The 16,948-nt window shown below is 40.6% G+C and overlaps 1 protein-coding gene across 1 annotated transcript in view; it reads left to right on the top strand.

The window, feature by feature from the left end:
- The window catches only part of AASS (aminoadipate-semialdehyde synthase), a 52,063-nt gene that overhangs the window by 27,089 nt on the left and 8,026 nt on the right, over positions 1 to 16,948 (top strand). The window contains exons 15-19 of the mRNA XM_003407023.4: positions 4,416 to 4,526; positions 4,618 to 4,726; positions 5,484 to 5,624; positions 12,613 to 12,780; positions 16,466 to 16,561. Coding sequence (XP_003407071.2) covers positions 4,416 to 4,526; positions 4,618 to 4,726; positions 5,484 to 5,624; positions 12,613 to 12,780; positions 16,466 to 16,561 — 625 coding nt within the window. The remainder of the gene's footprint in view (positions 1 to 4,415; positions 4,527 to 4,617; positions 4,727 to 5,483; positions 5,625 to 12,612; positions 12,781 to 16,465; positions 16,562 to 16,948) is intronic.

The raw sequence follows: 16,948 nt of genomic DNA on the forward strand, positions 1-16,948 counted from the left end.
CCCCAGACGCTCTCCTTGTGATCCCTTTCGGTCACTAATACCTCTTGCCAAAGGGTAAACATCATCTTGGCTTCTAACACATAGGTTAGTTTTTGCCTGCTTTCAAACTTCATATAACTGGAATTATTCAGTATGTCCTTGACTGTGTCTGCCTTTATTGTGATTATGAGCGTCATCAGTGTTGTCTGTAACTGTAGACAACGAACTGTATTCATTCCCACTGCTGTATGTATTTCATTGTTTGAATATACCATAATTTATTTATTCATTTGACTGTTCCTGGATGTTTAGATTGTTTTTGGTTTTCGGCTATTATGAATGTGCTGCTGTAAACATTTTAGGATGTGTCTTTTGGTGAACATATATACACATTTCTGTTGGGTGTATACTTGCACTGGAACTGGTGGATCATAATGTGTGTGTCACACATTGAGGTAGATATTTTACCCTTTTGGGTTTATAAAGCTTAAGTGAAAATAAACAGAGTTTCTCTGACTTTATGGCCAAGTTTTATCTTAGAGATAAATGTTAAAATATAGTACTTATTGTTTTCTAACAAAAATTGAGATCCAACTTCTAGATACAGAGCAACTATGGGTAACCCTATAATTAAACTTGGCTTTGAGGTATCAAAGTGATGAAAATAGCCATTTATTCTTAGAGTATATTTTTTCCAAGATGGAAGGAGAAAAATATATGCTCACTCATAGTAATTGTCTAATCACTTCCATAGTAAGATCAGATTCAAAGTATATTTTTGGAGGAAGTTCTAACAGGTTTAGAAAAACAGATACAATGAAAGGTAAATCTAATTACATGGGGGGAATTTTTACTTTATCTCTTGATATCTTTAAATATAGGCTCACCTTGAGCACTTAGGATGTTATTCAATTTATACAAATTTGGTGTACATTCAATTTTATTCAGCAAAAATTCACTAAAGACTGGTAGATCTTGGCTGGTGGTGATATGGCTATGAACATAAATTCTAACTCAAATCAATGCCCCAATCTCCTATCTAAGTACAATGAAAATTTTATTTAAAAATTTTTTTTAATTAAAACAAAAAGAAAATAATTTTAAACATATTTGGAACTAAATCTAAAGCGAAATATGAAAAGATGATGGATAAAGGCAATAGTATATTAATATATGAAAATTTTAACATTTAGCAAACTGGTAACCTTCAATAAGGTTTAGCATTAGCAAAATCTGTTATGTTGTTATTGTTAGGTGCCATCAAGTTGGTTCCGACTCATAGCAACCATATGTACAACAGAACAAAACACTGCCCAGTCCTGTGCCATCCTCACAATTGTTATGCCTGAGCCCATTGTTGCAGCCACTGAGTCAATCCATCTCATTGAGGGTCTTCCTCTTTTTTGCTGACCCTTCACTTTACCAAAGATGGTGTCCTTCTCCAGGGACTGATCCCTCCTGACAACATGTCCAAAGTATGTGAGACGAAGTCTCGCCAGCCTTGATTCTAAGGAGCATTCTGGCTGTACTTTTTCTTCTAAGACAGATTTGTTCGTTCTTCTGGCAGTCCATGGTATATTCAATATTCTTTGCCAACACCATAATTCAAAGGCGCCAGTTCTTCTTCTGTCTTCCTTATTCACTGTCCAACGTTCACATGCATATGATGCGATTGAAAAAACCATGGCTTGGATCAGGCGCACCTTAGTCTTCAAGGTGACATCTTTGCTATTTAACACTTTAAAGAGGTCTTTTGCAATAAATTTACCCAATGCAGTGCACATTTTGATTTCTTGGCTGCTGCTTCCATGGGTATTGATTGTAGATCCAAGTAAAATGAAACCCTTGATAACTTCAATTTTTTCTCTGTTTATCATGATGTTGCTTATTGGTCCAGTTGTGAGGATTTTTTTTTTTTTTTTTTTTTTACATTGAGGTGTAATCCATACTGAAGGCTGTGGTCTTTGATCTTCAGCAGTAAGGGCTTCTAGTCCTCTTCACTTTCAGCAAGCAAGGCTGTGTCTTCTGCATAATGCAGGTTGTAAATGAGCCTTCCTCCAGTCCGGATGCCCTGTTCTTCATATAGTCCAGCTTCGTGTATTATTTGCTCAGCATACAGATTGAATAGGTATGGTGAAAGGATACAACCCTGATGCACACCTTTCTTGACTTTAAACCATGCAGTACCCCCTTGTTGTGTTCAAAAGACTGCCTCTTGACCTATGTATAGGTTCCTCATGAGCACAATTAAGTGTTCTGGAAGTTCCCATTGTTCTAATGTTGTCCATAATTTGTTATGATCCACACAGCCGAATACCTTTGCATAGTCAATAAAACCCAGGTAAACATCTTTCTAGTATTCTCTGCTTTCAGCCAGGATCCATCTGACATCAGCAATGATATTCCTTGTTTCACGTCCTCTTCTGAAACTGGCCTGAATTTCTGGTACTTCCCTGTTGATGTTCTGGTGCAGCTGCTTTTGAATGATCTTTAGCAAAATTTTACTTGCATGTGATATTAATGATATTGTTCCATAATTTATGCATTTGTTTGGATTGCCTTTCTTTGGAATAGGCATAAATAGGGGTCTCTTCCAGTTGGTTGGCCAGGTAGCTGTCTTCCAAATTTCTTAGAGTAGAGGAGTGAGTACTTTCAGCATTGCACTGGTTTGTTGAAACATCTCAGTTGGTATTCCATCAATTCCTGGAGGCTTGTTTTTCACCAATGCCTTCAGTGCCGCTTGGACCTCCTCCTTCAGTACCATCGGTTCCTGACCATACGCTACCTCCTGAAATGGTTGAACGTCAACCAGTTCTTTTTGGTATAGTGACTCCGTGTATTCCTTCCATCTTCTTTTGATGCTTGCTGTGTTGTTTAATGTTTTCCTGTAGAATCCTTCAATATTGCAACTCAAGGCTTGAATTTTTTCTTCAGTTCTTTCAGCTTGAGAAATGCTGAGCATGTTCTTCCCTTTTGGTTTTCTAACTCCAGATCGTTGCTCATGTCATTATAATACTTTGTCTTCTTGAGCAGCCCTTTGAAATCTCAGTTAATTCAGTTTCTATGCTGAACAGTGCTAATGGCATTCAACACTACTATACCATAGTCTTCCTTACATACTTTATTTCATAAGTCGAAGAAAGGATATTTTGGTGTAAACAAAGTAATGGGGAGAGAATTTCAAAATAAAATGAGTACAAAATATGTTTCACAGAAAAAATTTTGTAACTAACATGTCAAATCTTCATATGGGTTTAGTTTTTCAGTTTCAGTTTTTAATGCGTTAAAGCAAAGTAGGTGATTTTGATAAGTTACTTTTACAATTCCATTTGAAATTTGTGTATGTTTTTCACAAGCAGCATTTCTGATATTTTCAACCATTTGGATGAATTGGGTTGGAATAAAACTTTGATTTTTTTAATGACATTCAAAGGCCTACCAAATTTGGTAACAATTCTTTTTCTTTTTGGTTAAAAAAAAGAGTCAAAAACAAAGATTAGGAATTTTTTTAGGAACTTCCAATACTGGCAAACTACATACACGATTTTATTCTACGTGATATTAAATTTATGTAGCATTATCCTATTTTATTGACCTGAGGAGGAATAAGTGCTTGAGGGATGTTGGTTTTTTTTTTTTTTTTTAATGAAATAGAGGGAATCTGAATTATGTAAGATGAATTTGACAAAGTACACTGATACAATGTGATATTGTCTACTGTGTAGATTGCATTACCAAATAAGCAGTAAGCTAATAAAACTTAAATGTTGCTGCTCAATTGACAGAATGTTTTAATATTCCCTACATAAACCCTGGTGGTGTAGTGGTTAAGTGCTACGGCTGCTGACCAAAGGGGGTCGGCAGTTCAAATCCGCCAGGCACTCCTTGGAAACTCTATGGGGCAGTTCTGCTCTGTTCTGTAGGGTCGTTATGAGTTGAATTCGACTTGACGGCACTGGGTTTGGGTTTTTTTTTGGTACATAGAATATGGTTATACTACTTAATATCAACATTTATAGAAATTATTTTCTGTGTATGTAATTGTGCAGTTCGAGTGCCAATTTAAAATACCAAAGCCAAATATTTAGAAAGCCGAATCAAAATTGAGTGTTTTTTCAGTATAGCTTCATTTTTTCCTCGTCGTATAGATTTTTTGTCCTTTTGGTTAACAGCCAAAATGGAAAGGTTAGGAGAGGTTAGGTCGTGTTGAGGAGGGCTTTAAATGTAGAAAGATGAATTGTTTTCTGTAGTCTACAAGGAGTCGTTGATCATTCCTGAGAGAATAATTTCGTCAGAGCAGTGCCACCAGGGTTTCTATCTAAGGGTATAAAAAAAAAAAATTTTTTATTATTATTATTTTTTATAGCTTAATACAATTCAAGGTATGCTGGAAGGTAGAATTGAAAGTTCCTGATTAATTTCTTCTTTTGTTTAAGCTTATTGCCATATGCATTGCACCCTCTTGTGGCCAATGCATGCATTACGAGCAAAGTTAACATGATCACTGCCAGCTATATTACGCCAGCGCTAAAAGAATTGGAAAAGAGGTACGTTTCAATCTTTTCAAACCAAGTGAGTTGCCCCATAGCATTGTTTTCATTTATATCCAACTTTGCTTCTTCTTTTCACCTGCGACAGAGTGGAAGATGCTGGCATCACAGTCATTGGCGAATTGGGATTGGACCCTGGCCTTGATCATATGTTGGCAATGGAAACGATAGATAAGGCAAAAGGAGTTGGAGCCACGGTGAGCTCAGTTTATACCCGAAGGTCCTTGTTCTTGTGCGAATGAAATAATTTACTGTAATTTTGATTAAAGATGCGGTTATACTGCAACTTGTATCTTGACTAGAATTTCAGGTAAATTCTGTAACCGCAGAAATATCTATGGTAAAACAATGCCCAAGACCTAGGCAGTAACCACTTTTTAGAGAAATAGATGTTACTGCGGTATTTTGGTTTAATAAAAGATTTTAGATTTCCTTAGAGATTCTGTAGTAAGATTTGAATTTTAAATGTTGGCATAAGTCTTTGAAATGTCATCAACCCATTGGTGTGCAAAGTATTTTTTACACATGAGAAGAAACTGTTGGATACGCTTACTGTGATGAATTGGATGAAATATTTTAATTTCTTTGAATTTTTATTGATTTGAATACAGAAGTCAGTAGGAACTGACCAAACAGAATTGACCTAATAGTTGGATTTTCACTGACTAAAATGTTAGTCTCAATCTCTAGAGGCTTTAAATAAATATGTATCTGTTTATATGTATAAGTATGTATAATAAATGAATATATGTATTCATTATATATATTAATACATATAATAAATGTATATATTCATTGGTGACTTAATCTAATGGTATATATGGAGATATTTTTGAAAGCCTTAGTAAATGTAAGAGAAGAAAACTAGCACATTTATTTCGTTCATGTCATTGTACTCATACTTAATTACTAGGTACATAGTTTTCCCTAACATATTGATTCTTTAATTTACAGATTGAATCTTATATTTCCTACTGTGGTGGACTTCCAGCCCCTGAATATTCAGACAATCCTTTAAGATACAAATTTAGCTGGAGTCCAGTGGGTGTTCTCATGAACACCATGCAGCCTGCCACCTATCTGCTCGATGGAAAGGTAAAGGAGTATCGTTAAAGCTTTACATCTGCAATGACTAAGCAAAAACTCTTTCTGCCTGATACGAAGGCCCCTTCAATGGTTATAGTGCCTGTCTCACAGTAACTTCTCCAGCAGCCATTTCCTAGTATATATTTTCTCTTCCGTGTAGAATGATCCTCACTGCTTCTAGCAAAGCCTGCACTCTTTCTTGCCTCTTGGACTTCTTGTGAGTAGTCTCTGCAATTTGAAATTTGCTTCTTAACCAAGATAACCCTATGGAGCAGGTCTGCTCTGTAAAACATGGGGTTGCCATGAATTGGAATTGACTTGTTGGCAACAGACAACAGCATATGTAAATACTGGTCAGCTTTCAATTTATTTCATCTTGACAAACATTTACTGAGTACCTACTCTGTGCTGGGCTTCGGGCAAGACACCAAAGGCTGTAGCATGAAGTTCCTCACCTAAGAGAACTCACAGCTGAGTGGGAAATGGCTCCTGAACGAAGGCTTTGGTGGGCAGGGAAAGAAAGTAAAATTTCTTCCTCAGCTGCTGTGATCCAGTTCCTTGCTGTGTGACAGGGCACAGCAGCTCTCTGAGTTTAGTATTATTTTCATCATTTTACAGTAAGGAAACTCTGGCTCAGATTAAGTTCAAGGTCATTCAGCTGGGATTCAAACCCAGGTCTAAATAATCCCAACTCATTGCTGTCCAGTCGATTCCGACTCATAGCAGCACTATAGGGCAGAGTAGAACTGCCTTATAGGGTTTCCAAGGCTGTAATCTTTAGAGAAGCAGACTACTACATCTTTCTCCCTCGGAGAGGCTGGTGGGTTCCGACTGCTGACCTTTCAGTTAGCAGCCGAACTCTTAACCACTGTGGCACCAGGGCTGCTTAAATAATGTCAAAGATTTTCCTTCCCTTTAAGATGCCTAAGATGAGAGGACCACAGCTGCCAAATTGTTTCATGGCAGGAAAGGCAGACACTGGGATAAATCACTGTAATCCAATGTGAGAAATTCCAAAGAATGCTGAAGTACCACAGAAATACAGATGAGAGGACAATCGGGGGAAAGGAAAATCAGAGAAGAGGAGATGACCTGGTCCTTGAAGGATAAGAAAGTTTTAGCTAGGCAGGGATGCTGCCATTAATGAGCTTGGCACTGTGTGGGGGTCTGTGCTATCTGAGTTACCTAGGGCTGCTGTAACAAATATATAACAAGTGAGTGGCTTTAAAAAACAGGGATGTATTGTCTCATAATTGTAGAGGCTAAAAGTACAAATTCAGGGCATTAGCAGGACTAGGTTTTTTCTTTCATTGTTGGCTCTAGGGTAAGATCCAAGGCTTTCAACTGGTTCATTCTGGTTCAAACCCCTGCTGAAAATTTGCATTTCTACCCAGGTCCCAGGCAATGCTAATGCTGGTTAGGCACCAAGTTAGAGAACCACTAATAGAGCAGCGGAGAACCACTAATAGAGCAGCGGTTCTCAAAATTTATTATCCTGGCAGCCATTTTATGAATTCTCAGTGTATCTGTGAATCTAAATACATGTCACGCACAAAGGAGTAAAGTGGAAGAATTTCTTAAGACACAAGGTGGATGTTATTATCAGCCAATATTGTTTGTGCCTACAGTCTAGAGAGTAGTTCAGCCTTGACTGCACACTGGAATCACCAGGAAAGTGTAAAAAGTACCGGGGCCTGGGCCTCACCCTCGAGAGTCTGATTTGGTTGGCCTGGAATTTGCCCGGGATTTGGGGTTTTTGAAAACTCCCCAGGTGATTCTAATGTGCAGTTGAGCTTGAGCGCCACTGATTTAGTGACAGAGACCTCCAGCTGTGCTCAACACACCGCTAAATACACAGGGGACTTCAGGATGGTGCTGGGAAGATGCATTCCCACGTTTCAGGATATGAAGCAGGATCCCTGAGTTTTGGTCCGAGTGCTGCATGCCTGACAGTGTCAGTGACAGCCAGGCAATTGTTAAGGTCCCATGGGCTTCTGTGGCCTCTTGGGTGATGTGCGCACCAGTGTTGCATCATTTCTTTGATTTGACACATGAAGGTTTGGACCTTTCACATAGCACACATCCTTTTGCGTGTACAGCCTAGCTCCTTTTGCAGCTCAGCAGCCTCTCTGACCTGCAATCTTGGAAAGAGACCCAGCCTGCGTTCAGTAAAAACTAGCATGTTCATGCAGGAAAAACTCTTGCTTCAATCTGGGCAAGACATCTGTTTTCAGGAGGCTGGAAAAAAGAAAAAGATGATAACAATGAAAGGGTGAACAGGGTGCAGCCTAAGAAACAGAAAGAGCAAGGGACTTGATGCTAGCACGCCTGGCTTTGTGTTTCAGCTCTGCCATTACTGGCTGGATGGCAGGAGAACATTCATTTAACCTGTCTGAGCTTGGGCTGCTTGTCTGAAGATATGGGCAATAATCCCAGCCCTGCAGGGTTCTCACACTGTAGCTCAATGAGGCCACTTAGATTACAACTTGCCTAATGGCCTATTGCGCCCGGCATGAACTTCCAGCAAATATTAGCGACATGCAGAAATTAATGGTGGCAAGACCTCAGCAAAAGCAAGAGGTTCTTTTCAGGCAGCAGAGGCTGTATTTGTTGAATTTGAAGTTTTTCCATTTCATTCTGAACTCCTTTTGTAAAAGGAGTGCTTTTTGCATCTCCTTGACACTGAGAGAAAACATGATGCTTTGCTTTGGTAGAATGATACTTTTTTCAAGGTCTTGCTCAAGTTTCCACTTGTGAATGGAGCCTTTCCTGACCACTCATGATTCTTTTCTCTGCACCCCCACACTCTGCTTTGTCTGTGTCTAAGCAATTTCCGGGTGCTGTATTATTCACTCGGTAATTCAAGTGCACCAGTCTGTCTCCCAAGCCAGACTGTTAAACTTCTTCAAACCTCTCTTGTATTCTTGTCCCTCTGCCCTGTTGGCCACCATCCCCCTCCACCATGGAGCAGGCCTTAAATAATTCACCAAATCATAAAGGGGGACCCAGGTGACCTCTCTGGCTTCTGCTTAAAATGGAAGCCTTCAACTCTTCCAGCAATTAGGCAGTGACCTTGAATTAGGACATACCTCATTGTCCTACGTCCTTGCAGTAATTTCCAACCATTGGTACCAGTTCTAACTTCTAGCTTCAGAGCTGATTTCCAACAAGTCTAATTTTTCTTCCGCATCTTTGAAGAAATGGTTTTGTCTTCTCTCAGTTCTGTTCTCTCCACGGGTGGTGGTATACATCCCTTTATCCGTGGCATCTGAGAGTAATGTGGCAGAGCTTCGGCCACGCTCCATCACCTTCTTCAGCTTCCTCCCCCAGGCTACCCCAGCTAAACATACTAAGTAAGAAGTATGCAAATGCAATAGACTCTGCAAAGCAGCTTCAAGATAAGTTTTCTCCTTCTCTTTCCATTACGTCTTTCCCCTCGACTGCAGCACTTAGCCCTTTCATTTCAGAAAATCAAGAGTTGCCGCTGCTCTCCGGGTTCCTGCAGCCATTCTTAATCCAAGTTTCAGGTGCATCTGTGGTGGCATAATCTCGAATGCTGTACTTTGTCACTGTTGTGGTTGAGGTTAGGTGCCGTCAAGTTTCTCGACTCGTGATGACCCCATGTGACAGAGTAGAACTGCCCTATAGGGTTTTCTAGGCAGAAATCTTTATGAAAGTGGATCCCTAGGTCTTTCTCCCATGGAACCGCTGGGTGGATTCAAACTGCCAACCTTTCGGTTAGCAGCAAAGTGTTTAACCATTATGCCACCAGGGCTCCTTAGTTTGTCACTATCCCTCTCAAAATATTGATCCCTAACAAGCATAATTAAAGGGGGGTGGGCAGTATGATGTAGTGGAAAGAACACAGACATTTGAGTTGGATAGACCTGGGTTCAAATCTGCCTCTGGGTGTCTATCTCAGGCTCAGTTTCTTGCTCTGTAAAATGGGTTATTGAAGGGATTAAAGGTAATGTATATAGAGGGCATTCCTAGCACATGGTGGGCTCCGAATGAATGAGTGCCTGTATACTTCCTGTGTTAAATTTCTTCCTTGTTTAGCTATCAAGCTTATTATGATTATTTTGAATATTGGTTCTAAAACATGTGACAGTGATTCTCAACTTTTGGGAGACATGTATGAGGACTAGAGGAAGAGTTGGACTTTAGAGCAGCCTGTGACAACAATGAATGTGAGCCGCTGTTTCTGCTGGGTGTGGATCTTGGATATGAGCATTGTTGGGGCAGAGGAAAAAAAATGCATATTTTCTGCAAAATAGATTAAATACATCTTCCAGTTTTCATCAGAGTCACTAATAAAATATTAAACAGGACAGGGCTTAATACTGAACCCTGTGATACGCCATTCAGAAATAAAAATCTCCGTTGATATTAAGTGACGGTGATTACCCAATACTGATACTACTTTGTGGATATCAGATGACAATGTCCATCCAGCAGTTTTGGGGTCAGGTTGCTTAGCCAGTTGTCAGTCTCTCTAACTGAATCCTTGTCATTCAGCTCCCATTTCCCTATTCTCTTTGCAAAGATCTCATGATAGACTTATGAAACAGCTGATTGATTTCTGATTGGTAAAGTGCTGAAATATTATAGTATTTATTGAGATTTTCTTTCAAAAAATTTCCTGGCCTTCAAATAAGCAAATGAAATTTTAGCATTGCCACAAGTTAGAGAGGTGAAATGAGCATGTCTTAGTTATCTGGTTCTACTACAACAGAAATACCACAAGCGGATGGCTTTAACAAGGAGAAATTTATTTTTCACAAGTAGGCTAGAAGTCCAGATTCAGGATGTCAGCTCTAGGGGATGGTTTGCTCTCTCTGTCAGCTCTGGAGAAAGGTCCTTCTCATCAATCTTCCGCTAGACCAGGAGCTTCTCTGCTCAGGAACCCCGGGTCCAAAGGACACAGCTTTGCTTCTGGCGCTCCTTTCTTGGTGGTATGAGGTCCACCTGTCTCTCTGCTTGCTTCTCTTCTATATCTCAAAAGAGATTGGCTGAAGACACAATACAATCTTGTAAACTGAGTTCTGCTTCATTAACATAACTGCCACCTATCCTATCTCATTAACATCATAGAGATAGGATTTACAACACAGGAAAATCACATCAGATAGACAAAATGGTGGACGATCACACACTACTGAGAATCATGGCCTAGCCAAATTGATACACATATTTTTCAGGGACACAATTCAATCATGGCAGTGTGGAAACCATAAAGGTCAACACTTGCTTTCTTAGTATTTTTTTTTTTTTTTTAATTTAGAATCCTGACCCAAGCAATTTGCTTTCAAGAAATAGTGCGTAACTCGTCTCTCTGGAGATATTTATTGTGCAGTCTAGAAGAACTGCACAAGAAAATTAAATGGAAAGCATTCTTCTCTCCCTTCAGATCCTCTGGGAATTTTAGATGGTCCTTGGTACTATACAAAGTGGTCCTTTTCACGGAAAGAACATGGCCAGGCCTCACCGTGGTCAGTGTAGCCCTTCTCCTTTGGGCTTGAGCCAGATAGAAATAAACTTCTGTTCTCTTTCCTACTAAGGCATATGTAGAGTCCACCCACAAATGACTTCTAGGAATCATTAGTTTAGCCCGAGATCCCTTTGGGCGAATTCCCCTGAGTCAATCGTAAGGTACCTTGACAGCTCCTTCGCGTGATCTTGTTTGGTGCAGCTTTAGAGACGTGGCCAGAGACGGTTTCTAGAGGTGCTGTTTTTGTTATTGTGTTCCACTGAGTCAATTCTGACTCACAATGACCCTATAGGACAGAGTAGAACTGCTCCATAGGGTTTCCTAGGCAGTAATCTTTAGACCAGATCACCAGGTATTTTCTCTCTCAGAGCAGCTGGTGTGTTCCGACTGCTGACCTTTTGGCTAGCAGCTGAGCACTTAACCATTGTGCCACTAGGGTTCCTTCTCCAGTGGGGTGCAACCAAAATCCACTTCCACCAGAAGCCCCAGCCATGATTCTAGCCCTAATTTTATAACCCCAGGGTGCTTTTCATTACCTCAAAAGCTGTCATAAACTTTACCAACTAAGAGAAAATTTAGTCCTTTAATTAAAACTAAAGAAAAGTGCTTCGGTATGTTTTGGGTGTGTATGATGGAGGAAGGGGTGTTGATGAGAGGGGTGTAGATAAGAGGAAAAAAAAAGCTTGGAATCAGTGTTTAACTTCTCACCAGCAGTAAGATTGGAGGTAACACTCATTTGAATATGTTCTTGGTGTTGTCCTTGTTGTGAGGGGAGACTGAAGGTGTACATCATACATACATCTGTACGTGTACTAGTCTAGGCTCTGAGCAACTTACAGTTCATCTGGCACAGTTCCTGGTACTTGGTAGACATTTGGTAAATGTCTCTTCAATGAATGAGATAGGAATTGTATTTTGTTCATCAATCTCTCATGCAATCCACAATTACTGTAATCCCTAGCATATAGTAGGTGCTCAATAAATGTTAGCCATGTGAATGAGATGTACAAGACTGGTACCTGATGCAGCATTAGGAAGGGGACCAAACTAAAACCAAACCCATTGCCCTAGAGTCAATTCTGAGTCTTAGTGACCCTATAGGATAGAATAGAATAGAACTGCCCCATAGGGTTTCCAAAGAGTGGCAGGTAGATTTGAACTGCTGACCTTTTGGTTAGCAGCTGTAGCTCTTAAGCACTATGCCACCTGGGTAATAAGGGGATGGGGGTAAAGAAAGAGAAGAGTGAGAATATTGCCATTGCTATTTGAGTAGAGAAGCCATTTAAATTAATATCTGTTGCTTTTAGCTTATTATTAAAAACAAAAACAAAAAACCTCTGGTGGAACATAATTCAGTTACATTTTATCCAGAGGCAAGAAAAAACTGAGAACAATTTTCCAAACAGGGTCACATTTACAGGTACAAGGGTTAAGACTTCAGCAAAACTTTTTGGGAAATACAATTCTATCCATAACACCCACCGGTGCTTTTTCAATGCTCTTCAGGTTGTGAACGTTGCAGGGGGAGCCTCCTTTCTTGACGCTGTGACTCCCATGGATTATTTCCCGGGACTAAATTTGGAAGGCTACCCCAACAGAGACAGTACAAAATATGCCGAGATTTATGGCATTTCGTCTGCGCACACTTTGTTGCGGGGAACACTGAGATATAAGGTAAGTAGCTGTATTTTTGATCATTTTTATTGCCTGTTTTGACGTAAGTGACGTATATGCTGAGTTTTTCTTAGTCATCAAAGCGATTGAGATGATAAACCAGATTAGAGCCTGTTTTCTCAGGATTCTTTTGATTGAGTCTTTTAGAGACTCAAAAGAGCAAGCAAAAAGGGAACTTACAAACTCATGAGGAGTAAGGCACAGGCGGAGGGACAGCTTCAGGTTACCAGGATTTGGGAACAAGTGACCTCACCAGGAGGAGGCCTGGTGGTACAGTGGTTAAGTGCTTAGCTGCTAACCAAAGGTCGGCGGTTTGAACCCAAAAGCTATGCTATGGGAGAGAGATGTGGCAGTCAGGCTCCGTGAAGATTTACAACCTTGGAAACCCTTCGGGGCAGTTATACTCTGTCCTGTAGGGTCACTATGAGTTGGAATGACTCAATAGCAATGGCTTTGGGCAGGGGCGGATTATCAGATAAATAATGTGATGAGAACGTGAAATTGTTCACTACAGATTAGTAAATAAGCACAAGTAAGTCTGTGCGTACCTGGCTGAGTGGGTAATCTGTCCCTGTCAGGGACTGTAAATTTGAAAAAAGGCTTTGATTCTGTAGGAAGGTGCTGTGGGGTTGGGAGAGAGATAGACTGACGCCAGCCATACCTAGAAGCAGAATCTTTGATGTGGTGAAAAAACGTGAAATTGTTCAAGGGGCTTCCCTTGCCTATTGGATAATCTGCCCCTGAGTTTGGATCTCACCAGGACTCGGTTTCTCTTCACCTCTTGGCTCTGCCTTCCCATGTTGGATTCAGTCTCAGGCCTTTTAGGCTCAAGTCCAGTAGGAATAAAAAAGTACATTTTCCTAATAGTCAAAACTCTCATTTTTGTCCTAATAATAATAATAATAATAAAATAGCTGGGACTAATTCCTGAAGTCAGAGAGATAAGATGTGCTGATCGGCTTGGCCTATATTATGTGTCCCTAGAGCTGAAGATAGGGTCAGTGTTACTGGGAACACATGACCTTGGGCTGGGGGAAAGGTCCAGGGTGGGAGGGCCTTCTCCAGAGCAAATCTGAAATTTTGTTTCTACAAAATAGAGAGTAGATTCTAGGAGCATAAATCCCAAATGTCCATGCACATTTATTAATCACAAAAGAGCAGTTACAGATATGGCCAGATCAAGACAACCAGCGTACCTAAAAGGCATCCAGCTGTGATTTTAGATCTCTGCTTCGTGGGATTTCCTGGCTAGGGCCAGAGAGAGCATTTGTCTTGTGTGTGTTATTCAGATCCACGAATTATCTTTTTTTCAGAAAGATGTGAGGCACATGAGCCTATTTGTGAAAACCTTTCAATTCTTCTGTGTACTTACCCCTTGTTCTTACCTTTTTACTAGCTGTTCCCTCTGCCTGGAACTTTCTGTCCCCAGATATCTGTATCATTCTCTTTCATATCCTTCAGGGCTTTGTTCTCAGCGAGGCCGTCCCCTACCATGTTATTTAAAATATGAAGTTGTCATTAGCTGCCACCGAGTCGATCCCACTCATGGCAACTCCATACACAACAGAATAAAACACTGCCCAGTCCTGCACTATTTCTGTTACCAGTTGCAGACAGGACCTTTGTGAACCATAAAGTTTTCATTGGCTGATTTTCAGACTACCAGGCCTTTCTTCCTAGCCCCCTATTTTAGCCCTCCTGTTTTTTTTCCCTCTGATTTCCTCACAGGAGAGCATACTTCTAGGGTCCTTCACTTCATCCATTGTTCAGAATCCATTTATCTAGTCATTTGTTCTCTGTCAGCTAACTGGAATGCTGGTGAGGGCGTGGGGATGAAGCCTATACGTACATGTACTTTTCCCTGCTTTCTATACCTACAGTCTAGCTGCTGAACAGACAATTACAATTTGTGTTAAGTGCCAGAGAAAAGCCCGAAACCAAACCTGTTGACATTGAGTCAATTCTGTCGTAGTGGCACAGTGGTTAGACACTGGGCTATTAACCAAAAGGTCAGCAGTTTGAACCCACCAGCCACTCCACGGAAGAACAACGTAACAGTCATTGTTGTTGTTGTTGTTGTTAGGTGCCGTCGAGTCAGTTCCGACTCATAGCGACCCTATGCACAACAGAACGAAACACTGCCCGGTTCTGCACCATCCTTACAATTGTTGTTAGGCTTGAGCCCATTGTTGTAGCCTCTGTGTCAGTCCATCTTGTTGAAGGTCTTCCTCTTTTGCAGTGACCCTGTACTTTACCAAGCACGATGTTCTTCTCCAGGGACTGATCCTTCCTGACAACATGTCCAAAGTATGTAAGAAGAGTCTCGCCATCCTTGCTTCTAAGGAGCATTGTGTATATACTTCTTCCAAGACAGATTTGTTCATTCTTTTGGCAGTCCATGGTATATTCAATATTCTTTGCCAACACCACAATTTCAAAGGTGTCAATTCTTATTTGGTCTTCTTTATTCATTGTTCAGCTTTCACATGCGTACGCTGCGATTGAAAATACTGTGACTTGGGTCAGGCGCACCTTAGTCTTCAAGGTGACATCTTTGCCTGATTATAGCCTTGGAAACCCTATGGGGAAGTCATACTCTGTCTTATAGGGTGACTATGAATATGAGTAAGGGCTAGAGGTGTATACAAAATGCTACCAGAATCCAGGGAAGAAGGGAATGCCCACTCTCCTAGGGAGCTCAGAAGGCATGCTGAGCTGGGTCTTAAGGGAGAGTTGTTAAGCATTTCACATGTGAGAAGAGTGGCCTGTCCAAGCCCAGGAGCAGCCTGTACGGAGGCCCAGGTCTCTGAAAGAGCACAGCATGTTTGGAGAATGGTAAGTGGAGGAAATGATGATTGGAGTCAGGCTGTAGGGTGTAGGGCATATTGAGACCAGTTTTATAAAATAATATACCAAAGACCTCATGGTCCTGTAAGCAATGGACACACGAGGGATTTTTATCAGAGGGGTGACAGGATCGCATCTACATTTTAGAAAAATACCTCTGATCTCTACTTCTTTTCCTTCTCTCTATATGAATTAGGAGTCCCCAGGTGGTGTAAACAGTTACATGCGCAGCTGGTAACCAAAAAGTTGGAGGTTGGAGTCCACTCAGGGGCTCCTGGGGAGAAAGGCCTGGCAATCTATTAAAAAAAAAAGTCATTGAAACCACTGTGGAGCACAGTTCTACTTTGACACACATGGAATCGCTATGAGTCGGAATCAACTTGAGGGCAACTGATTTTTTTTTTTATACGAATTACAGTAGTGACTTTTAACCAATAGAATGGGTTATCTGCTTTTGGGGAATATTCTTATAAGTACCTTCTTCCGTTATAAAAAAGAAGACGACTGATTGTACTATTAATATTCTGCTAAACTTCATGTAACACATGAAGAAATTGCCTTTATGTTGCCAGAAAATCCCGTGCACATGTTACCTGGAAAAAAAAGACAAGACCAAATTTTTTTAGGCCTCTTATATAAACCGGTGCGATTATATGACACTATTGATTGCAGTTCAAGCTTGAAAATGGTTGCATCCATACCATCAATACAAATGACTTATTTTCAGCCTGTTTTCTAAATTAGTTATAGAGATAGAACCCTCTTTTTGAACAAAGCTTTAAATTCTTTTTCTTTAAAGAAGGAAATTTCATGTACTACTTATTAATTCTTGTTTCAGGGATATGCCAAAGCTTTGAATGGATTTGTAAAATTGGGTCTCATAAACAGAGATGCATTTCCTGCCCTTCGACCTGAGGCCAGCCTTCTTACCTGGGTGAGTGACTCCAGAATTGTGTGCTGTCAGCTGCTCTTCAGAAATGCCTTCTGAACTTTGAGAACTGAACTCTGCTTTGGACCAGCAAAAGAACCCATTCTGTCTCGTATGTGCAGGAAAATAAATACTAATCCCAAAGTCTCCAAATAGGGAACCTTGCTGTTACTGGAGGTTGGAGAGGACATAGAAGAGGACATAGAGGCTGACTCACCAGGCCTGTTTCCTGCAGAACCTCTGCCATTTGACTGCCCCTCAGCCCTGGGAACAGATGGACTTGCTCTCTGTATTGAGCTCTGGGCTCTGCCAGTTGTCAAACTCATGACAGGAGTTAAGCTCGGGCCTCCTGAAGGTGCTAACCCAGGAGGGATGCTGGTGATATCTCAGAGC

The sequence above is a fragment of the Loxodonta africana genome, chromosome 8, assembly GCF_030014295.1.
Source record: "Loxodonta africana isolate mLoxAfr1 chromosome 8, mLoxAfr1.hap2, whole genome shotgun sequence".
NCBI lineage: Eukaryota > Metazoa > Chordata > Mammalia > Proboscidea > Elephantidae > Loxodonta > Loxodonta africana.